Source organism: Lampetra fluviatilis, chromosome 3 (assembly GCF_964198595.1).
Source record: "Lampetra fluviatilis chromosome 3, kcLamFluv1.1, whole genome shotgun sequence".
Lineage (NCBI taxonomy): Eukaryota > Metazoa > Chordata > Hyperoartia > Petromyzontiformes > Petromyzontidae > Lampetra > Lampetra fluviatilis.
In genome coordinates this window covers 16545254-16570937 of record NC_136277.1, presented here as the reverse complement: position 1 = coordinate 16570937, position 25684 = coordinate 16545254, and the positions used below count along the sequence as shown (strand labels likewise).

The 25684-nt window shown below is 44.1% G+C and overlaps 1 protein-coding gene across 1 annotated transcript; it reads right to left on the bottom strand.

Moving 5' to 3' along the window:
- Positions 1 to 2997: 2997 nt before the first annotated feature.
- Positions 2998 to 25592, bottom strand: PGP (phosphoglycolate phosphatase). Its single transcript, XM_078884017.1, has 3 exons — positions 25062 to 25592; positions 11912 to 12185; positions 2998 to 9495 (listed from the first exon to the last, which is right to left on the bottom strand). Exons 1-3 carry the CDS (start codon positions 25431 to 25433, stop codon positions 9167 to 9169), a joined length of 975 nt encoding a protein of 324 aa, XP_078740143.1. The 5' UTR covers positions 25434 to 25592; the 3' UTR covers positions 2998 to 9166.
- Between the last annotated feature and the right edge of the window lie 92 nt (positions 25593 to 25684).

Sequence of the window (25684 nt, the reverse complement as noted above, 5' to 3'; positions counted from 1 at the left end):
GAGTGGTGAGGGTGAGTGTTGAGCGTGAGTGGTGAGGGTGAGTGGTGATTGTTGAGGGTGTGATTGGTGAGGATGAGTGGTGAGTGGTCAGGGTGAGTGGTGAGGGTGAGTGGTGAGGGTGAGTGGTGAGAGGTGAGTGGTGAGTAGTGAGTGGTGAGCGTGACTGGTGAGTGGTGAGGGAGAGTGGTGAGGGAGAGTGGTGAGGGTGAATGGTGAGGGTGAGTGGCAAGTGGTGAGGGTGAGTGGTGATTGGTGAGGGAGAGTGGTGAGGGAGAGTGGTGAGGGAGAGTGGTGAGGGTGAGTAGTGAGTGGTGAGGGTGAGTGGTAAGTGGTGAGGGTGAGTGGTGATTGGTGAGGGTGAGTGGTGAGGGTGAGTGGCGGTTGTTAGTGGTGATTAGTGAGGGGTGAGTGGTGAGGGTGAGTGGTGAGGTTGAGTGGTGAGCAGTGAGGGTGAGTGGTGATTGGTGAGGGTGTGATTGGTGAGGATGAGTGGTGAGGGTGAGTAGTGAGGGTGAGTGGTTGTTGTGAGGGTGAGTGGTTGTTGTGAGGGTGCGTGGTGAGGGTGAGTGGTAAGAGTGAGTGGTGAGGGTGAGTGACGGTTGTGAGAGGTGATTAGTGAGTGGTGAGGGTGAGTGGTGAGGGTTAGTGGTGAGGGTGAGTGGCGGTTGTGAGTGGTGATTAGTGAGGGGTGAGTGGTGAGGGTGAGCGTGAGTGGTGAGGGTGAGTGGTGAGGGTGAGCGGTGAGGGTGAGCGGTGAGGGTGAGCAGTGAGGGTGAGTGGTGATTGGTGAGGATGTGATTGGTGAGGATGAGTGGTGAGTGGTCAGGGTGAGTGGTGAGCGGTGAGGGTGAGTGTTGAGGGTGAGTGGTGAGCGGTGAGGGTGAGTGTTGAGGGTGAGTGGTGAGTAGTGAGGGTGAGTGGTGAGCGTGACTGGTGAGTGGTGAGGGAGAGTGGTGAGGGAAAGTGGTGAGGGTGAATGGTGAGGATGAGTGGTGAGGGTGAATGGTGAGGGTGAGTGGTGAGGGTGAGTGGTGATTGGTGAGGGTGAGTGGTGAGGGTGAGTGGGGAGGGTGAGTGGCAGTTGTGAGTGGTGATTAGTGAGAGGTGAGGGTGAGCATGAGTGGTGAGGGTGAGGTTGAGTGGTGAGCGGTGAGGGTGAGCAGTGAGGGTGAGTGGTGATTGGTGAGGGTGCGATTGGTGAGGATGAGTAGTGAGGGTGAGTGGTTGTTGTGAGGGTGAGTGGTGAGGGTGAGTGATGAGGGTGAGTGGTAAGAGTGAGTGGTGAGGGTGAGTGACGGTTGTGAGAGGTGATTAGTGAGTGGTGAGGGTGAGTGGTGAGGGTTAGTGGTGAGCATGAGTGGTGAGGGTGAGTGTTGAGCGTGAGTGGTGAGGGTGAGTGGTGATTGTTGAGGGTGTGATTGGTGAGGATGAGTGGTGAGTGGTCAGGGTGAGTGGTGAGGGTGTGGTGAGGGTGAGTGGTGAGGGTGAGTGTTGAGGGTGAGTGGTGAGTAGTGAGGGTGAGTGGTGAGCGTGACTGGTGAGTGGTGAGGGAGAGTGGTGAGGGAGAGTGGTGAGGGTGAATGGTGAGGGTGAGTGGTGAGTGGTGAGGGTGAGTGGCAAGTGGTGAGGGTGAGTGGTGATTAGTGAGGGTGTGATTGGTGAGGATTAGTGGTGAGTGGTGAGGGTGAGTAGTGAGGGTGAGTGCTGAGCGGTGAGGGTGAGTGGTTGTTGTGAGGGTGAGTGGTGAGTAGTGAGAGTGAGTGGTGAGGGTGAGTTGTGAATGTGAGTGGTGATTGTTGAGGGTGTGATTGGTGAGGATGAGTGGTGAGTAGTGAGGGTGAGTGGTGACGGTGAGTGGTGAGGGTGAGTGTTGAGGGTGAGTGGTGAGTGGTCAGGGTGAGTGGCGGTTATGAGTGGTGATTAGTGAGGGGTGAGTGGTGAGGGTGAGCGTGAGTGGTGAGGGTGAGCAGTGCGGGTGAGTGGTGATTGGTGAGGGTGTGATTGGTGAGGATGAGTGGTGAGTGGTCAGGGTGAGTGGTGAGGGTGAGTGGTTGTTGTGAGGGTGAGTGGTGAGGATGAGTGGTGAGAGTAAGTGGCGGTTGTGAGTGGTGATGGGTGAGTGGTGAGCGGTGAGGGGTGAGTGGTGAGGGTGAGTGGTGAGGGTGAGTGGTGAGAGAGTGGTTAGTTTTGAGGGTGAGTGGTGAGGTTGAGTGGTGAGGGTTAGTGGAAAGTGGTGAGTGGTGATTGGTCAGTGGTGATTGGTGAGGATGAATGGTGAGTAGTGAGGGTGAAGTTGAGTGGTGAGGGTGAGTGGTGGTTGTGACGGTGAGTGGTGAGGGAGAGTGGTGAGTGAGAGTGGTGAGGGTTAGTGGTGAGGGTTAGTGGTGAGAGTGAGTGGTGAGGGTGAGTGGTGAGGGTGAGTGGTGAGGGAGATTGGTGAGGGAGTTTGGTGAGTGGTGAGTTGTGAGGGTGAATGGTGAGTGGTGAGTGGTGAGGATGAGTGGTAAGGGTGAGTTGTGAGTGGTGAATGGTGAGGGTGAATGATGAGTACAGTCAATATGCACTGCTGTTATCATACTAGGTACCACCACCACAATATGTACTCCTCTCATCATAGCAGATACCACCACAGCAGTATGCACTGCTGTAATCATAGCAGGTTCCACCACAATATGCACTGCTGTCATCATAACAGGTACCAACACAGCAGTATGCACTGCTGTAGTGATAGCAGGTACGACCTCAGTCGGTATACACTGCTGTAGCGATAGTAGATACTGCTATCGAGTTGGTAGATACCGCTATAGTAAATACTAAAACAGTCAGTATATACCGCTACAGTCAGTCAATACTGCTACAGTCAGTATATACTACTATACAGTCGGTACATACTACCACGGTGAGTAGCTACTAGAGTCAGTAGATACTATTATAGAGTGAGTAGATACTGCTATAGATTTTGTAGTTACTACTATAGTCAGTGGATACAACTATAGAGTCAGCAGATACTATACAGTTAGTCGTTACGAGTATATAGTCGGTAGATACTACTGTAGGCCCAGTAAATACTACTATGGTCAGTAGTTATTACAGTCACTAAATACTACTACACAGCAGAGGTGTGGACTCGAGTCATGTGACTTGGACTCGAGTCAGACTCGAGTCATGAATTTGATGACTTGCGACTCGACTTGCATAACAATGACTTTGTCCCACCTATGAGATGTGGACTCGAGTCATGTGACTTGGACTCGAGTCAGACTCGAGTCATGAATTTGATGACTTGCGACTCGACTTGGACTTGCATAACAATGACTTTGTCCCACCTCTGCTACACAGGCAGTAGCTACTACTGGCTCAGTAGATACTACGGTACAGTCAGTAGATACTACTACAGAGTCAATAGATACCACTTCCTCTGTTGTATGTAAGGTGTTGTTAGTATATATACCTACGAGGGGTAAAGATATTTTTTGAGGGGGGGGGGGGAGACCGCAATTTTCGGAAACCTTTTGACGTCAACTATTTACCCCACACTTTCTAAAACTTTTTGGACTTGTGAAAGCCTCTTATATATTTGTTGGTGGAGAAATGTACAAACAGCCCACCGGGCTTTGACAATACCTTAGTATCTGTGTATATATATGTAAGGTTTTTAAGAAATATATTTTTCACCCGGGCAAAACCGGGTACTTCCGCTAGTGCTTTTATAAAGTGTCACGTGCTTTTTTGTTCAGCAAAGACAAGTGCATTGCAAGCATTCAGTACCGTGAAAGCCATCGTGTACCACACGATATGCAGTAGTATATACTGTATGTGCATATATAAATACCCACGTAAATAGACATAATTACTAGGTAGGCTGAACATCTCACCTTCCTTTAATCAATCTTTATTATTGAGTGCTAGACAAACCTTATCTCGTTTTAGTTTCAGTCTACTTATTTTAGTTGCATATATGTATGTGTACCTCACATTTTATTTCTCGGATTTCTCCAGCTCAGGAATGCAGGGCACTCAAATCCCTTTTTTATTGAAATGGTAAATGGACCCAGGAATTCATTGCTAAGGGGATGACTGTCTGGCTTTCACAGGAACACATTTCCCCAAAATTTAACGTGCCAACAATATTTAATAACTTCCATCATAAATTCGTTTATTAAGTTAAAACGTGTTTTTTTATTGAAGACATTCTCTACTAAATAGCTATATTGTAACTATTCATATGGTAATACAAAAAAATTGGGCATACATTAAAAAAAAATATATAATTATCGTCAAGTGCGGTCTCCAATCCTTATCCACTTTATTTATCTGGTCTCTCTATTTAAGTACTATGAATAAGGGTCATTGGATGAAATGTCGCCTATTATATATTAATCATTTAATGCTGTGCACATTTTTTTGTATTAATTATTAAAGCATCAACTCCTGCCCTCCAAATCCATCTCCTCCACAGACGCGCGGTAAGATCAACCCATAAGCGTCGCCAGTGCTCTCACGGTCTGAGCACAAACTGCATCGACATCAACCACGAGCAGCAAGAGATCCCTGGCCAGAAGTGAAACGTGTCAAACAGGCACGGAATTAAACCTCGTCAGTCACAACTGGTTCAGTTATTAATATCAGAAAGACTTCAAAAAGAACCATTTAATTCTGCGGATAAGTAGGGCTATCCTATTATAAAATTACACAATTGAAGTGATGAAATGTGCCATGCCATTGTTTAGTTTGCATTGCCACGTTAGATTAAACGAGTTGGGAAGAGTAGTAACTGTTAACGTTGTTTTAAAAGCATGTGCAACTATGTGAAATGTTTGGAATATTATTTAGTTTGTATACGTAACTGTTTCACTGTGTTGTGAATCATTGATTTAAGCGGAACAGTAATGAGTCACCTGGTGGTCTGGATGCCGTCACTCAGCCACCTGCCATCAACGACCTAATTGTTGCCACCAGTAGTTTCTGCATGGTGTTGGTAACCGAGATACACCACTTAAAATGGCAGTGGATAACAAACACCCTGGTACCATAGCTTGTCTAAGTAGACCATTGTGTGTTGGTACCCCCAAACAAAACCGCACAATTTTAAATGGCCTACAAGGCATTCAAACTGCAAATACACATCTACAATGCTCCTGGTCTCGCAAAGTACATCGCATCTTTCAACTGCATGAACACAATGACAGATAATCTAATATACATGGTAGTGTTTTTTTCGTCGTCAATGCGACCGTCCACTGGTATTTATGCATAAGCAATTCCTCAGTTTTTACACCAACAGCAGGTGCAGACAGAAACATCCATGCTAGCTAGAAAGTTTCCAAAAGTTATTTAGACGTACAGGTTGAACCGAGGGAAGCTGCAAAATACCGTAAACCTATTATCCCGTGTGTTCTGTTTGGCTTTTACAAATGAAAAGGTATCACGACGTTTAGTGCATCCTCAATCATTCGCTACGGCATTGCGAATGCGTTGTGCAAGTGGCCATGCAGACTTCCAAACATTCTTTCATATGTTCGGGAGACATGAATGAATTTCAATCTCGTCGAATTGCAACAATCTCGGCAGCTCTTTGCTGTCACGACAGGAGCCGGTGCAACTCGGAGGCATGAGTACTCTTGCCAAGTCATAACTAGCAGGGGACGGTGGAAATAACAAAAAACTAAGGTTGTGTCCCTTGCAAACTGGTTTTTCTAGTCGATGCCACAGTCTACGTTTCTCCCACCCATCCCTTTGACACGCTGCTCAATCCTTAGGAGTTTGGTCAGGGGTTCATCAGTGATCAGTTAAGATACAGGTATTTGTTCCGTTATATGCTCTCACCTTGGGATTCTGGTGATTGTTACACTCAATTCTGAAGAGGATCTACTCTGCATCTTGTTTTAAGGGGTCAGGTCTCTTTCTTCCTTACCTCTCTATTGGTATTCCTCTGGTTCTTTCGGTAAAGTCACGTAGAAGGGAAATAATAAAGTAATAAAAAGAAAACATTTTTTCTTATTTTATTATTTCCCTTCTACGTGACTTTACCGAAAGAACCAAGAATATGAATCCCTGCAGTCACGAAAGCTTTAAATCGAAATCTCTCTTGGTGTTCGTGGAGAGAAAGAGTGTTTGTTCTTGCGTATATCCTGCTACCACAATGGCTTGCTCATTAGTGAAGGTAGTGGGTAACAGGCTGGGGGAAGTGGTGGTAGGGCACACAATGTGCCCCACCTCAACTGTTGAAGATCTACGAGTAACTACCAGTGGAAGGCAGCATCAATTAGAAAACAAGTTTTTACCAAGCTACAAAACCTTATACAGTATTTAGGAGCTTATATTACCGATATTCCCGCACCTCCAATTAGCACGGTTGGCTACGTACAGTACCAAGTTCAACATACATATTGAATATCAATAGCAGTCATTTTAACAGGATCGCACTTGCTAAAAACTATTTCCAAATTCTAAACATGTCCTTAATAATAAGCTGGGGTTAGGAGGCAGTTACAATTGTAAGCAGTCGGGAAAACATCTCCATCTCGACTACATTCCTTTAAGTACTGCATTAGCCAACAAAAACAACCAGACTACACAAAAACTACATCATTGAAATGCTCGCAACCAAAACTGCTTACACTACCCACTGTTAATAAAAACAGTGAAGTTAAACAATGGCTGTCTTCACGTTGACATTTGAAGCTTCGGTAAAAACTGGCAAGACATAACACGTATGTGGGATTTAACTTTAGTGGCTACTTGAAAAGCGTGAATCATTTTACGGTCTGTTGACCTTCAGCCACGCAAATTATCTCCTTGCTGTTAACTTACGACCATGTGCTGTAGTGCGTTCTTGTGGGTCTGAAGAGTGACACATCATTTGATAAGAGATGTTTTATAATAGTAATTACTTTACAATCAAATATATTATCTGCTATTCAGCAATTCAAGTGTGTATTTCATTCAATCTTATTTTAACCATTCATATTCAAACTGCCAACGATGTGAAGCATTGCACTGGCCAATTCTAATTAAAATAGCCCATAATATAGGTCAGGAAATTTTACATCAAACACTGTACACGACTTCATGACATGATGGATTAGGCATGAAATACAAAATGTGAGCAGGGTAGACAGTGGTGCTGTTACTCAAGCCTCAACACGTGCACCTCGTGTGGTTTATTTATAAGGTAGAACCCTCCACACACGAATCGAACAGGCAGCCTGCCTTACCCATAATGTTAAGTCCTCACAATCTGTATTGTTTCTCCCATTTTCTATATTCAAATAGAACCAAAGTAGGTTTACCAGATTCTCACCATACATAGCGCAGGGTGGATCCATACAATCATGTGCTGATCACAGGCGATTATCATGAGCAGTGAAAGTGGTTTAAATGGGGTCATGTATCACATCTACAGTACATTTCTAGTGACGACTGCAAATGCAACCGACATCAGTTATCACAAACTGAAAAACACAATTTAATACAGAACCAAATATTTTACTAACCACTCGTACAAAAAAAATAACTATTGGTTTATGCAAGTGAAAAAAAATAGATGAGCGCATGAATGAGTAGGTTCATTCATCCGACTCATAGCTGATGTGGAAGTTGCAGTCTGTTGTATATGCCGCCACCCACAGTGCATCGCCTTGTGCACGACCGAGCTGCACAGGAAATTGCACCCAGAATTGATCTTGGCGTGCACTGGGCTGGTCATCTCACGGTGGTTAATTCAGCTCATCGATTTGCTTTCTTTCAATCTCCTTCAGATAACGGAATGATCATCTTTGAATAATTAATTCTAAATCAAACAGCCACGGCTGAAATTACGGGAAAATGTGGTTCCAGGCAGTGGTTATGAAGTTGATAGGAGTTTGTAACATTTGCATTTAATTTTATTCCCATTTTTACTGGATTCAAAATCGACTTCTTTATACCTGGATTTTTTTTTTCTGAAATCAACTCAAAGCATTCTGTTACTCTAAGATATGTGTTAATATAGGCGTGCCTCGCTTAACGAGATACGCTCCGTGAAAATTGCTTAACGATAATTATTTTCCCATTGACTCCCATGTTAAAAGCAAAGTTTTAGCCTCAAAATTTTCCACTCTTGAAAAACTTTTTTTTAACATGAGAAATACAAATTATAATTTAAAAAATAAATATTAAAATCAAATATTACACGACACATTAAGAACCACAGTGCAAGATCCCCCGTATAGCCTTAACAGACTGTTGGGGCAAGTGTTGTTAGCGAGCACCTATAAAGGCCGGTACGGCACACGAGGGGTGGGTGGCCAGTACCACACCCGGCCGCCTTTGTCTCCCTAGTGGCGATGTTTACACACCGTACCAGGTACTCATTTGAAACTAATTTTTTATTTATTTTACTAAGGCCGACTGAGCTATATTGCTTTTTCGGAAGAGATGTGGCCACAAATGATAGCTCAGCGAAGTGGTTGATCACGTGGAAATTTATAAAAGCCAAATATTAAAAACGCATTTCTGGCTGTGTCGACCTAGGGGAGGCCCAGGACCAGATCAGATAATCGTCACTGGTGTTGGCCTTGAGTAGGAATCGAACTCAGTTCACCGGGTTCGTCGTGCCGCACGCTAACCATTACACCACCCCACTCATTACAGTGCCACACAACCAAACACGCAGGCAAGCTCTAACCCCCTGCCGCCACAGGATGCATATTTATCGGTCTCCACTCGATAAGCGAATAATTTGCTCGTTATTGCGAACAAATGGGTCTAAATTAAAATTGCTCATTATAGCAAATTATCGTATAAAGAACGCTTGAAAGAGACACGCCTCTATTCTACAAGTGCTTTAAATAGTGATGGAATCAGGGCACGCAGGGCCAACATGGTTTTATGCAGTGATGATTTCACATGTTGGTAACTATCAAAATTCTAATGAGCAACAAGCTGCTATGACAGATAATTACATACTGACCAGATGAGTCACCGATAACTATACTGTAATCAGAACATTTGATGTAAAGGATAAAGATGATATAGTTGCAAGGACTATAAATAGCAAAATTCCAAAATAATGCTAATTATCGAGTACGAACAAGGCATAAAGAGACACCATTCGGCATTGAATCACAATTTGCAATAACGTAATAACTATTGCTAAGCAATCGAGGTGAAATAAAACACGTGATCAGAGCTCGTCGATCGCAGGCAGCAGGTCAGCGATGGAGTCGATGACGTAAGTGGGCGCCAGCTTTTGGCGCTCGTGATCGTTGCTGTCGCGACAGGCCTGCGCCTCGGCCAGCGTAGAGACACCCGTGAGCACCAGCAGCGTGGGCAGGCCGCATTGCGAGCCCATGAGGATATCCGTGTCGAGGCGGTCGCCGACCATTAAGCAGCGCTCGCGTGCCACCTTCTCGGCACGCAGCACACACTCGAACATGAACTCGCTGGGCTTGCCCACGATGGCCGCCTTGCGCTGCGACGCACACTCCAGGGCAGCGAGCAGGCTGCCTGTGCCTGCACAGCACACAGGCGCGGACGAAACTCATCAAGCCAACAGCCCAGTTATCATCAGGCGTGATGCGATTCACCACTCGTCAGCACGATTCCGCTGCAGCAGTCACGTTTCAGTTTCATTTATTTGGTATAGCCCTGTGAGCCATTCGGCTCTTGAATCGGGTGCAACCGCAAAAAAAAAAAACATGAACAAGAAAATAAGAACCCATAACATTTGAAATATAAGGACCGAAAACAATCCATTCTCCAATGCACAATTCGATGCATGTATTTAGCAAGAGAAGTGAATTCAGCTTTACAATTGATACATAATAAAATGCTACTCTATACCAGCAACAGGCACCACATCTGACATTTTTTGCAAAAAAATACAAAGATATTCTTTCGTAAGGTGTGACGTATTTCACAGCAATAAAATGAAGGTAAAAATGTGAGGGATATGCAAACCAGGAAGTCGTGTAATTTATGGTGTCAGGCTAGAATTTGACAAATGTATGGCTTTATTAACAATCGTGTTTCATGTTTCATTCATTCCATCATTCCTCAGGCGAGGATGAAACAACACCACAAACACACAAGAATGAACCTTCTACCACGTAATCAAACTTTCGTTTTTCAACAACATCACAGACAAGACTCGTTCTCTGTAGGAGCATATAATTAAACAGTTGGTGTGCAAGCATTTAATTGAAATTTCAGTTCTGTCAAAACACAATTATTTATGGGCAATTGAACATGTCAGATTTTGGCAAGTTACACTACTTGCTTATGGAAATGTCAGTTAATGCAGAATATGTAAATGTATCTACGTAGTTGATCACCAATTACTTTATAAGATCAAAGTACATTTAGCGTGCAAATATTTGCAAACTAAAAACCTCAGTGCAACTGCAGATATGAGCATTATACGTTTTCAAGTACAAACCTGTTCAAAAATAACTTTACAGCTTTCAGCTGATTCGGTAAAGTTACTGCATGCCGCTATGCAGGCAGGGCAACGTATCAAATCACTCAACATGTATAGATAGCCAGTGACCTCTCAAAGTCATTCCCCAACAACACTGCACCACTCCAATTACGCTAACGCCATTCAAGTATCAACCATCTCTTTAAATATTAACAAAACATTTTCCTCAGACCATTTTGATCCCATGGATAACAGCAGATGTGGGTAACAAGGCCACAGATAATTGTCAGCTGTACTGTACATATGAACAACAAACATCGTCACAATGTAAATCAGGTTGTGAATTAATGTGCGGTACTATAGATCAAGACAACCAGTTATACTGGTAGGAACCTCCTGGTTACACCAGCCCACAGGGGATTATTGTGTCTGTCCGTCGTGCAGGGAGGGGCTGGGTGGGGAGGGAGGGGCTGGGTGGGGAGGGTGGGGAGGGTGGGGATGGGTGGGGAGGGTGGGGAGGGGCTGGGTGGGGAGGGTGGGGGTGGGAGGGTTGGGGCTGGGTTGGGAGGGGCTGGTCACCCCGTGGTGCCCTTATAAAACTCAACGTTTAACCTACTCACGCCGCCTTGTGCCCGCCCTCACAGTCGGCCATATTTGCGGAATACACCACGCCGCCGTTGACCCTGGCCATTGACCGAGCAACCCAACGTTCCTACCAGCTCCCTCTGCAGGAATGTGTTTTTGTTATTCCCTCCAAGACTACCCTAAGTCCAATGTGAATGTCCTTTCAAGTTTAAACTTTCTATGTAAGTTTTAGGAACAAAGATATCATGGCAGGTGAAGGGAATTGCTTTCGAGGCGCTGTGGCGAAGTTGGATGGTCACAAATAGTTGCCATATTCCTATTCGCCATTTCCTTTACTTTTGGGATACGTTTTTGCGGCACAGCATCCTTTTATCCGCAATTTTTTCCCTGGATAAGAGTAGTCGTACTGCAAATATATCATATTCGCGGGTAATCCGCCGGTTATGTTAACATGTGGATGAGAGTCAAATCGCGGATAGTTCCGTGGATAACAGGATCCATGCCATTGGTCTCCCATATCACCATGGACAAAGAGATCTGCATCTGTAGAGTTGACAAGCTACACGGAATATAGAATGTCCACCACTGGCTTCGCGCGCTGCCTTGAGAGGAGACGAGCTCCACTCGTTTCGGCAAGATGCTCACAATGGACCGCTGCAGCAGGCATTCAAATACAGAAAGACACCAAGACTCAATTGGCAGTGGGGGGCTCAACAGTAATATAGGCAAGTAAAATGGAGCCCATCAGCCAGAGGTCGCAATCGGGTACCCGATACCCGTACCCTACCCGATACCCGGCCGGGTATGGGTAGCCGGGTATCGGGTAGGGTATCGGGTAGGGTACGGGTATCCGTTTGCGACCCTGGTGCGGCCGGGTACGGGTAAGGAATCAAAACCCGATTGCGAACTCTGCCATCAGCTCACCTGGAATAACCCTGTCCCCCTCCAGCGGCAGACAGGTGTCAGTGTTGGTAGCGACGAAGGCACAGGCAGGATCACGGAGGTAAGCCACTGCCCGCACCATCTTGGCGTAGCTGAAGTGTCGATCAAAGCCCAGCAGCACCGCCCGCACATCCGGGTCCAGTTCTGGTTTCTTCGGCGGCCAGCCCAGGTCAACTTCGGGGCCCGGGCCCCCAACAAAAGGGATCCCCGCCTCCTCAAGTGCACTCGCCATGGCCTCACTGCCGATCAGATACACCTGCAGGGCAGCGCCTCATGTTAATGGCTGGGTAGGGGAAAAGTACATTTCCATTTCAAAATGTCCATTTGTTTACTTAACACAAATATAATTAGATATACTCTTTTATATATATACTAGCAACTCGTACGTCCTTTGGATGTGACCGTCCAGCCCTCCCCTGCCAGCCAGCCAATGTTTTAATCTTATACAGAGCCCTGTCACCAACTTTTTCTGTCTTCTCTGTATTGTGCATCCCAACTTATCTCGATTACTCAGTCTCTATTCCAGTTCCCTCTTCTATCTCTCCCTCATATTCCTCTCCTCTCTCCACTATCTTATCCACTTCCCCCCCCCCATCTTTCTGCATTTCTCTCCAACCCTCGCTCTGCTTATTCCCACTTCTCCCTTTCCCGTTTCAATCTCTCTTGCCTTTCCCGTATCCTCTCTCCCACTGCTTGTCACTTTCCTTCACCCCTCTTTCCATTTTGCTCTCCCTTTCCTCTCAATTTCACGTCCTTTCACTTTCTCCCTGCCTCTCTCCTCTTCGTTCTGTCTCTTTCGCCATCCTCTTATCTCCCTCCCTCACCTATCTCCCTCCCTCACCTATCTCCCTCCCTCACCTATCTCCCTCCCTCACCTATCTCCCTCCCTCACCTATCTCCCTCCCTCACCTATCTCCCTCCTTCACCTATCTCCCTCCCTCATCTATCTCCCTCACCTCCCTCCCTCCTGTCTCTCTCCTCTCATCTCATTTCCTCACCTATCTCCCTCCCTCCTCTTATCTCATTTCCTCACCTATCTCCCTCCCTCCTCTTATCTCATTTCCTCACCTATCTCTCTCCTCTTATCTCATTCCCTCACCTATCTCCCTCCCTCACCTATCTCATTTCCTCACCTATCTCTCTCCTCTCACATTTGCACAGGCTCCACGGCCAGGATGGAGGGTGGGTATGGGGGAGGTGTGACGTCAGCTCCATGCGTGATCATGGATCAACGCTGTGGGATATTGGTGACGTCATCACGCAAATAAGCGCAGCGATGTCACCAACATGCAATCCAGAAAGAAAGGATTTTCTCATGTTGTATCAAGTATGATACATAGTCAAGGTTAGCATGAACTCATGTTGTGTGAGATCACTACATCACAGGCACAGGGTAGTTGTGTCCAATACTAGCTGCATGTGCAACCTCACCACACTGTTGGCACACACACACATTTGTAATTTTCCATTTTGCAATGTCACTTTTTGTGTTGGTTGCCAATGTTATGGAAGATTATCAAGTGTAAAAGACTGCAAGGCAGTAGTGTGCCTTACAAATGTTATTTAGGACGAATGTTTTAGAAGATTGTATTTCTGCGAGACTTTCCACCACAAGTTTAAACAGGAAAACACCAGAGGCATTACCGCTGCTGAAACCTATGCTTGGTTACTTAATACAGCTTTTCTTTTCACAAATAACTGTGCACAAGATACGTTTAATGTTTTAACATCATACAAAAAACCCATTGTAATAAGAAATTACCTAGATTACTATAAAAGTAGTCTATCCTGCATGAAATAATGCACCGAAGAATATTCAGGAAGTTTGCAAGGCCTAGTTCAGCAGAGAAAATGTTGAGAAAAGATACATAGCGTGTATTTTACATTAATATGTGACATTAATGTTCATGTCATGAAATGTTCACATTGTTCATTGGCGAGGTACTGACAAGGGTTAGTTTAATTGCTGCCTATTGGTGATATCCATACCGACTGGTATGCATAGTGTGTATAACATAGCACACTGCATTCCCATGTTAAACATAAAAAACACACGTGCATAACTTTGCTTGTAATCCACCTTGTGCTTGACGTGGGTGCTATTGTAACATCTTTTCATTTCACGAAGTAAATTAGTCAAAGAAAGCTTTATCAGTGTTCTATTTTTCCATCACAACCATGCCGCTCCGCACACAGCTTTCCAAACACAGGTCACGACGACACTATATGGAAATTACTCTTACTCAGTAGCTTCCGTTTCATGCACTTAAGGGATAGCTATGGTCAGGGCTTGAGCAACGAGAAGTTTGAGTTGCTGTTCATAAATAAAAGCCTGTTAATGTATTGTTGAACATTTGTTTCTTTTCAACCAATGATATTAGTGTTAGACAGGCCCCCATTGTGTAAATGCAGTGGTCTTGCCAAAAAAATATGGCAATCCAGCAGTATTTGATTTGCAATTCCAACTGCTTAGGAGACCAAAAAGGCTCAAGAGTGCTTGTTTAAAACACATGCTACTGGATAATCTAATATTTTTTAACACCTTTATTCAAGGTGCTTGAAATAGTAAAACAAAGGTGACAGAAGAAAATAATTTAATTGGAAGATTGCAATGCAAATATTGAGGAATGAGTGACTGCGATCGAGGGTACTTAGAGATCATGAAAGGGTAGGGGAGGAACGGAATGAGGTTATGAAGGGTGACCTGCTTAATGTACAGGGAAAGTTTATTCCAGGAGGGAGATCGACCGAAAACAGGATTGGGCACAAGGACAAGGAGGGACAGAGAGAGACAGAAATTGGGAATGAAGAGGAGAGGGGACATAGAAGGAGATTAGAGAGGCAAGATAAGGAAGGGCAAGTGCATGATGAGATTAAACACAGCTGTAGTGGAGTTGAAGGAGGAGAGGAAAGTCACGCAGAAGGGAAATAATAAAATAATAAAAATAAAACAATATAAAATCAAAATTCTCACGACCTTTCAGCCACAACACAAGCAGCCATCCTCAGGTGAAGAAAGAGAGCTGTCGGAAAGACAGCATCCCAATGGACAGCTGTTTCTTCACCTGAGGACAGCTGCTTGTGTTGTGGCCGAAACGTCGTGAGAATTTTTCTTTTATTATGTTTCATTTTTATTATTTTATTATTTCCCTTCTATGTGACTTTACCGAAAGAACCAAGAAGATGAATCCCTGCAGTCACGAAAGCTTTAAATAGAGAGGGGAACTGTGACAATTAATGGGGAAATTGAAAATAACCCTTGCAGAGCATTTTCTATTTGTTGGAGGAGAGTGAGAGCAGATACAGGGAGACCAAGAAGACAATTAGATTAAATAAGAAGTTGAATCAAGTCAACCATTGCAGATTTTTTGCGTACAAAAAACACATTTTTGGAGTAGTTGTTAGTGTTTGATCATAGATAAAAACAAATCATATCAGGTTCTTCAAAACTTTTGCCTGGTGAAGACAGGATTTATGAACTAGTTATTTAAATAAAGAGCGAGGGGGTGATCATTTGGGACCCAGGAATGTAACCCAGTTTTCCTGTAAGGTCTTAAATTTGCCGATCGCGGTTTTTCCCAAGACGGTATTTTCCAGAACCATGATCCCTACATTCGGTGAAGTTTTCCTGTACAATAACGATTACATTCTCCAAGTATAGGGCTGTGATGTAGGCAAGTTAGAATCTGCAATTTTGTTTAAAGCACAAAGGGTGATCAGCGAGTTGCATAGCTTCACATATATAGCCACAAGTAATGTCGCTCGGTACATATGCAATTACAGGGCACGTAACCTTATGCCTGTGTAGTGACGTAAATAGAGTCACTATGGGGACTCTCCTCCAGCGCGATAATCGTTCCCGCACCGTCTGTTGGTGGTCACACACACGAACCGGATGGGTCATTGGCTGATCCTGGCTCTTCTTGTGCTCGCGGGTGGTGACACGCGTACGGGGGTAGGATTTTAATTTTGGAGCTTTCGTGACTGCAAGAATTATTCTTTGGTTTTTTCGGTAAAGTCACGTATAAAGATAAAATAATAAATTAAATAATAGCATACGACGTTTCGATTGCAACACAAGCAATCATTATCAGGTATAATGAAATAGCAACATAGAATCTAACCAGAAAACTATAGACAGACATATAAGCAGACAGATATCACCAAGATACATAGAGAGAGCAACCCAGGTACAGAGAGGGGTGATCGTCTCTGTGGGGTGGCCTTAAATAGACAGAGGGGGGTGGAGGCAGAGAGAGGGAGGGGGGTAGGGAAAACATTTACATGTCAATGAGTACGAAGGGACGCGTAGTAAAGTAAGCAGGCTTAGAGGGAGACATTTCGATACTTTGCTAGGTTATTTAATTTAGTGTGTTCTGTCTCCCTCTAAGCCTGCTTACTTTACTACGCGTCCCTTCGTACTCATTGACATGTAAATGTTTTCCCTACCCCCCTCCCTCTCTCTGCCTCCGCCCCCCTCTGTCTATTTAAGGCCACCCCACAGAGACGATCACCCCTCTCTGTACCTGGGTTGCTCTCTCTATGTATCTTGGTGATATCTGTCTGCTTATATGTCTGTCTATAGTTTTCTGGTTAGATTCTATGTCGCTATTTCATTATACCTGATGATGATTGCTTGTGTTGCAATCGAAACGTCGTATGCTATTATTTAATTTATTATTTTATCTTTATACGTGACTTTACCGAAAAAAACAAAGAATAAGGGGGTAGGATTGTGGGTTTTGGTGCCAGGAGGTAGGGTCGGCCCTTGTACATTTGCTGACATTTGTTTTCTCTTTTCTTTCTCTCTCTCATTCTTGGTTAATTGTATGTATTGTATATATTGTATTTATTCTCATTCGCGGTTGTTCATTGTTATTATTGCAAAGAAAATTTTGGGAGGCATTCTTTTTTTTGGGATTGTTGCTGTTGTTGTTATGGTTAAGGGGTTAGTGATCAGACAGGACGGCTGTGTTTTCTAAAAGGGAGGGTTGATGGAGTGACGTAAATAGAGTCAAGATGGTGTTTAGCGCCAGCTACTATCACAAGAGTGGAACTGTGCGTCTTGAGCCTTTCTCTGGCACCAGAGTAGATATGGCATGCAAGCGGACCCTAGGGGGCATAGTTCTGGTGACGGTCTGAGAGAAGGCAAGTAAGGACGTGACAGTCTGGGTGAACCCAAGAGGGTACGTGACCGGGACAGGGTAGCGAGGGGGCCCAAAAAGGGGGCTCGAGGGACACGTGATGCTTAGCCGAGAACCTTCTGGTAAGAGCCAAAAGGGGGCGTGGCCGAAGGCGGAGCGAGGCCACGCTTGGGAGGATAAAAGGGAAGTCCCGAGAGCGATCGCGGCTGTCTGTCGGAATGGAACTCTCGGGGCTACGTCTCTTCGGTCTTCGGTTGTTACGTTCGGCATCATGGAACAGGCAGTATGTTGCTGACCTGACCCGTTTATGTAGTTACCCTGTTGGGGTCCATTTAACTAGTGTACGTTTATGTAGTAACCCTGGTGGAGTGTGGTAATAAACGTGTTGCCTCCAAGTTCAAGTGTGTGCGCATCCATGGAACCCACTACACCTGTGTAACTTTACATTGCATTAAACAGTTCACGTTCAATAAAAATTTTAAAGCAGCTCCACAAGTTTCTTTAAACAATTATGACATTATTTTTCAATATTTGTACGTCTCAAACCAAATGCTGTAAATCTTTCAACACTTTATGCTGAATGCTATTTTTAGTTACAGTACTCGCACAAGGATATTCGGTGACAGGTGTATATATATAAATATGTCTGTACCCCAATAGGCCACTCCACTATTATTAGTCTCAAATAGAATGTGGGTGTTTCTTCTAATAACTAAAACACGTCTCCATTTAAAACATTTGTAACTTTTGTAAATAAAAATAGGTAATTTTAGGTATATAGCTTTGTTTGTCACAGGTATAAGAGTCTTATCGTATAAGCCTTGGATATGGGCACATGAGGACAGAATGCGATACTATTATATTACGTGCTGAGAAGTCATGTCACACCAGTGATGTTACGATGTGACAATAGTATATGACACTACAGCAGCCATATGCTCATTAAATTGATGTATTCCTTTGGTTTACTTTAGGTATCCAAGTCAATCGGTCAAAAAAGTTAAAATTTAAATAATTGTCACAAGTCAACCTGGTTGGTTGCTTGTTAAAATTACATTTGTAAAACGAACGCACAAAATAAGTCACGTGACAATCTTGGAAATGCAAGCCTACAACATAGTTGCAAAAGTATTAAAAGAGAGTCAACATCTATGGGTCCGAGTGAGCAGGGATGTGGAAAAATGTGGTTGTGGCATCTGCCACATGTGAGCATGAGCACACGTGCATACTGCTGCAATTTCAAGATAAATAGTGATGAACATGCACGCACAAGCACATGATGATTCTAACCGTAGCGAACATATCCAAAATAATTTTTGGTCGATTTCACCTCATACAATCCTGTTGTTGTGTAGTTCTAATGCTTATTCACGTTGTTTCATTGAAAGAAATAGCACAAGAAATGAAAAGTTCACAGAGATATGCATGTATAACAAACATTACACTGAGATGAAGAGAAACCCATAAAGGAACAAACACTAATTACAGACATCACATTGACCATTGGGAAAAGTAAGCAGGTATGGGGTAGGACACATTGCGAGGAAAAATGAAGGCCAATGCATGGGACTGGTGATGGAATGGCAGCCAAAGCAGGGAACATGTCCAAGAGGCAACCACTATGAAAATGCAGCGATTAGATCAGCTCGCGTGCAGCAGTAAGATGGATTGTGGCTTCATGGGAGGCCTTCATCCACAGCAATAGAACATGGCTGATGATGACGACAGTGAAAATTATTACACATGAAGAGAACTTGCTGTTGGTGTCATCATTTGCTACGGGAGGCGCTGTTGTTGCAAAGAATCACAGAGATGATCATAACTGTGAAAATTACATGTGTGTGTTGAACTTCTTTCGCAGCATACATAGCCAACCATGTGAATCGGAGGTGCAAGAGAAAGACAAACTAAACACAAAGAGCAGTTATAAATAAATAAGTCGCATTAGAATGGAGCCAAGTTCCCTTGGGCTGTGTACAGCAAACCCTTAATATTTGGCTGCGTGGCTGCTCGCCGACATCTCTCTCCGTCGTACGGCCACGTGGAAGATCTCCTGCGTGGTTTCCATCGCCGTCATCGTCACGCCGCCAGCCAGCGGCGTAGCCGAGTGAGGGCGATGGGACCCCGCTGAGTGATCGGCTGTGTGTAGCCAGTAGAGACGTTAATATCGAGTGTTGTACTCGGTGGGAGAAATAATAAGTGTTGGCCTGTGCTGTGTTAAGTGTGAGTAATAAAGAAGAAGTACCCTCCACACGATGTGTCACGGAAGTCACTCATTACACATGTTTGAAGCTTGACATTCTTCTACTGCCAAGTAATGGAAGGCAGCAATGTCAAGGCACATTATTTAATCTAAACTATGATTTTATTTTTCCATTCAATGACAGGCCACAGTTTACCAATATCATATAAAAACCCATATTTTCTAGATTACCTGCAACAACAGAAGAACTCTTATTGGCGAATGCTGTTATCCGTGAGGTTGGGTCAAACCCGTCTGCAACGTTTCTCATTATCTGCAGACGTCCTCGTCCTGGCAGGCATGAGACCTGAAGTCAATAATTATCCTGAAGGATTCGCAGGACAGTTAGTGTCAACATTAAAGGTGACAATACACATGACTCTCGATTAACTACATCTACTGGCAGTGAACCTCGTGGGGTCCATCAATGCTGACTGGTCACAGTGAACATGGGGTTAATTGTTGAGACAAGGGGAGGATTCTGGGAATTGTGAGTATGGGAACAAGAAAGATGTGGGAGAGAAGAAGAATATGAAGAGGAAGGTCAGATTACGGGAGCTGGTTTTGAGTGCAAAAGGGATGGGGGGTGTGGCAGATAGAATCAAAACTAACATCCATGTGCCAATCACAACAAGTGGGCAACATTAAGACGTAAAAATGCCCAGTCAAGGGCAGCGTTTCAACTGAAATCAAGCAAATACATCCGGAAGTAATAGCAACGTCTTCTAGTCTCCGAATGTGCTAATAACTTCCAGTTACTTCCTGCTTCTGCGACATCAAGAGCCAGATGTGCCACCACACCAAAACGTAACTCCATCTTGTAACTTATTGTTTCCTCATAACAGCATTAATCCATTATTATTGCAGATTCCAGAAAGCCAATTTCAACATACAGTAGCTGCAAATACATGCTGTGTTTAATAAGGCAAGTTATTTATTTAATACCTTGCTTTCTCAGCATGGGGAAACTGCAGCACATTTTATATAGTTTAGGTTGAGTTCAAGTCAACATCGCGTTTGATCAGATACCCCAGGTATTTTTGTTGTACGATTTTTCCGATGCAAAGACTCATGTTTTAACGTGTACATATTGGTGGCTGTAAAGCTGTCACTTTACAGGGCATCAGCTTCTTTTACATCTATGAGCATATTTTCGCAGTGCCATCAAGTGTCTTTGCACGGACAGAGTGGCTGCCAGCTGTGCCACGTCTGCAAGCGCAGGCATCGGACACACCACTGTACTCAGGCTCGATGAGTAGACAAACGTTTTGTACTCAGGACTTTGCGCCCCAACAAGCATCCAGCAGACGCACGGCTGCGCCATCTGCAATAAACCATTGCCTAGTGCAGGCATGCTCTGCTTCAATACATGCAACACGTTCAAAGTGCACAACTATTTTCACATGTATGCAATCTGGATTACACAGCCTGCATTACACAACATGATTGTGAAATTCTTGTTTGTAGAGTCATTAAAGCTACCTGGCCAGAGGATAAAGGCAGATTTTATCATTTAATAACTTCGCAAAAAGGGGTCAAGCAAGGTTACTGTTATCCATTTAATTAACTGATAGGAGTTACCCTCTAAAAGCCTCCTGCAGTTTGTTGATTTTCCAGATATAAAATAAGTTTTGGTTTCTGTTTTATGTGCAAATGTGTTGATGTTTTTTGTGTTTCCTCTCCTCAATTGCATGCCTCCATATCTGTCTGCTTGTGTATGAAAATGTGTGTCCCTTGAAGTTCATAATATGCATTCCATATTCTGAAATGTCAACAATGCTCATTCACTGGAGAACCTGGCACCACATCATAAGAATGTGGCATTTTTATCGCAGGCTCACGGTCTTGAAAGAAGATAAGTACCATCCCACACTAGTCTGAGCAGAAAGACACTTCGATTTTACAACACTTGCAATAGCGCTATTGACAAGAGACGTGTAACATGATTATACTCAACTAATTAACTTGTTTTTCATTACGAAAGTTGCCTCTGGATGAAGCTTACTTCTGTATTTATAAGGAGTAGTAATACTCATTTAGAGGTATTTGTCAATACAGTTCTGGATGAAAGCCTTACCCACACGATGAGGATTGTTTGGCTATGTTTCAACATGCTGGTGCGGGGGTGGGAGAAAGTTCAAACCGGTCTTACATCGGCTTGAAAGGTGTGTGTGTGTGGTTTGTGATTGACAATTTCAGATGACACACTGTTTAAGGTGGAATGAGTCATTTGCGTTTTAACAGTCTTAATGCATTCAAACGTTTCCGTGAAGATTGACAACGTGAAATAAGTACTCACTGTTCTCTTTCAGGTGAACATGCAAACAAAAAACATGCTCTGACAGCATATGCATTGTCTTTGAAACGGATTGGTCCACACCAGAGACAGCTTTTTTTAGAGCCTCGTCTCAAACGGTGTTAGACCAGAGGACGCCAAAAGGCGAACAGCACTAAGACAAAGCACTATCAGGATATTGAGAGCTCGGGGTGATTATTGTTCGCAAAGTGTGAAAATGGGCCTCCGCATATGAGCGTTGGTGACTATATTGTGCCGAGTAGTCCTAATTATAACAAAACCAGTCCATAGTTGTCCCGCAGATTCTTACAGGTGCCTATCAGTCAGTCACATCCGCTGAAATTCATGTGGATGGTGAATTAAGACAAGAAAACCATAATGTACCTTTTCAGGAAATGCTGATGGTTTTTTAAATATTCAACGGCTGAACGCATACTCTTTGGTTCTTTCGGTAAAGTCACATACTACTTGTACAGCATTTCTAACTACGTGACTTTACCGAAAGAACCAAAGAGTATGGATTCCTGCAGTCACGAAAGCCTCAAATCAAGGCTGAACGCATATTACACATTTTTGCGTGTTATTTTCCAGCCTGCACTATTACTTTATGATGAGGTTTTCTCAACAATTACAGCTCACTGTGTAACGAAAAAATTGTTCCTGGGTAGTAAGTGTTATTTCCTAATTGCGTATGCCTCAAAAGTACAGTAAATGGCTATTATTCCCCACAAACTTAGCTTTTGTGACCAGGACAGTGATATTTTGAAATTTACCTATTTCCAACGAGAAAACGTGTGCATGTGTCTTTCGGTCACATAAAGTCCTCGTCACAAAAGCAAAGTTTGTGGGAAATAATAGCCATTTTCTATACTTTTTAGGCATAAGCAATTATAAAAATAACACTTAGCACCCAGAAACAAAAATTGTGTTACAGTGTTATGATTGGTTTACCAAGGTCAGGTAGGGCGACGCTTCTCAGGCGTATCACCAGCGTACATGACAAGGCATTTTATATTCATAGAACACCTCTCTCACATTACCATATCTGTAATGTGCTGTCTAGCACACAACAAGGTGGCCTTAAAGAAAGACTTGATGTCCGCTAACTACTTTTACAGCATCGTGGATGCTTTCAGAGACACACACGCATAGGTTTGCTGTGGATCCCTCGTTTACACGTGTCGTTTTCATAGAGGTGATGCGGGTAACACATGCGAGGTGTTGGCTTTGACACATTTGACATCGTAACTATTTTTAAGAGCAGCAGTTAACATTCCACAGAGCTCCATTAACGCATAAAGGATTGCAGAAATACACTTACTATCGGGGGCATAGTGTTTTCAAAAGGGCTACTCAATTCAGAATCTTCATAATGAATCATTCATACCGTGCCAATTGTCAAAACGCGAAAATTACTTTCCACGCAATTAGAAAACTCATCACCGAGAGAATCCGCATATCTAATGGTAAGCAGTAAAAAATTAACCCGTAAAAACAAAGTTTTTCACTATAAATCCTTTATATGCGTGGCATCGGTTTTATTTTATTATTCATTTCTGTTTTTCTTGAGTAAGAGTTTCATTTTTATCACATTGGTATTTTAAATTAAATATGGAAAAAAAAATTCCTAAAAAGTGGAAAATTTAGGAAAAAAAATTTCACGAAAATAAATTGTCACGCACAACGAGTCTGTGTGCAAAATGTCAGCTCGATTGGATCAAGGGAAGTGGGTTAAAATACGACCGAAAGATTTGCAATGTCGTAAGCGCGCAAGCAAGCAAGCGAGTGAACTTAATATAAAGGATTTTTTAAAAAATGTGCACACGCTGGTGACTCAACGATACCCCAAATGAGTCCCATCATTTCACCACCCCCCTGCCACCAACAAAGCCGACCGACTAACAATGCGTCAGACTCGTCATCCTCTTGTCGGCGAAACAGGCGAGACCAGAGAGGATGTTCTCGTTATCAGCAGATTCCAACAATCCGGATTTGGGAGATGGACACAACTTAACGCGAGAGATTAACTTCGCGGTCGTTCGAACCTGCCTGTGACAGCACGGTTACGTAAGTAAACTTGTGGCCACCCAGCCACGTGGCCACTCCACATGGGAGGGCACACGAATCCGTCTCTACGTTCTCACACGGCCAATGGCTGTGATTACAAGTTCAAGTTCATTTATTAGGTATAGCCCTGTGAGCCATTCGTCTCTTGAATCGGGTGCAACCGCAACAAACAAAAACCAAAAACATGAACAAAAAACATCTTAAAGTGAATATGTGACTAAGTGCAAACAGAAAATCCAAGAAAAGACAGCAAAATATTGCAGAAAAAAAACCGTACACCAACGCTGTGTGCAAAAATCCCAGTGGGATGCAAGTCAAACAACAACAACAACCACAAGACAACTTAGATTAAGGCCATCAGTCTAACTCTGTACTACAACAAACAAACATGGCCAAACCAATACACTGTGATTACAGCGGCTGGTCTCCAATGGAAACCACACACAGTCTCATCACTTGGTTGGCACTTCATGCACTCACAACGGAGAGCTGTTTAAACTTTTCAAAGCCCTCCTACTTCGAAGGCGTTAAACGCGAGACGACAATGTACCAACCATTCTCGTGCCATAAAAGCGCTAATCAAACAGAGGTTTCGGCTTTCATAACAGGGGTTCACGAAACTCTGGATACGATATAAACATGCAGATATATGATACAGGAATGGGGTTATCAACGTGTTCGGGCTAAGTTGCTGCACGAGTGAACACAGCGAGGTTCAGCAATAACGCCTTGAATCCACCCCCCCCCCCCGTTAACGTTTAACACACACAAAGCTGATTTAAAGCTTTCATGACTGCAGGGATTCATATTCTTGAAACAAGAAAAAAAATCTCACGACGTTTCGACTGCAACACAAGCAATCGTCATCAGGTGTGAAATCCACAGCAAGAAAATAAAATAACAATTTTTTTATTGTTTAATATTTGTCTTATTTTATTATTTCCCTTCTACGTGACTTTACCGAAAGAACCAAGAACACACACAAAGCTGTAAAGACACACACACATCCCACTCTCGCAGCGTCATTCACAAAAGTGGTTCTTTCGGTAAAGTCACATTGGGACGCTGTCTTCCCGACAACCCTGTTCCTCACCTGAGGACGGCTGCTTGCGTTGTGGCCGAAACGTCGTGAGAATTTTATTTATTATTTTTTATCTAGTATTATTTATATTATTTATTTTTAAACGCCGTGAGAATTGTATTTCTTTTTATTTATGGTTTATTATTTATCTAGTATAACTTTTAATATTTATTTATTTTAAAACGTGAGATTTTTTTTTAGAATTGTATTGTTTTATTTGTATTACTTTATTACTTCCCTTCTACGTGACTTTACCGACAGAACCAAGAAGATGAAAAGTGCAACGTCAATGAATGGAGCACCTTGTACGGCCGCTGCTTCTCCTCCTGCTGCTCCTGCTGCTGCAGCAGAAAGAGAGGCGCGCAGTGCGCCGTGCCGTACACGCTTCGCTGCGGGTCGTCGTCGTCCCCACCGGGCAGGCGCACGCCGAGACGCCGCAGCTTGTCGGCGTGGCCGGCCCGCGTCGCCGAGCTGTTGTTGGTGAGGAAGAAGACGCGCTTTCCCGGCGTCCGCAGCAGCGCGTTGAGCGTGACGGCGGCGCCCGGCAGCGCGTCAGCACCGCGCCACACGACCCCGTCGCAGTCGAACAGCAGCGTGTCCGTGTCCCGCAGCAGCTGCCGCAAGGCCGGCACGGACAGCCGCTCGCAGGCGTGGAGCGAGCGCGACATGGCCATGGGACGCGGCGGCGGCGGTGGCGGCAAAACTGCGGGAGGCGTGCGGCGATTCGTATGAGCGAGGTCTGATAATCGATTCCAAATTCGCCGGAACGATTCCCGACGTAACCGATTCTTTCTCGATTAGCAATTCAAGTAGCGCTGTGGGTTTTTTGGGGGGGCGGGGATTGACGAAGTGACGCCAGCGAATCGCAGTCGCGATGACAGGGCGGGTGGTGGCGGGTGGGGGGGTTCGCGCGCGCGATTCCCAG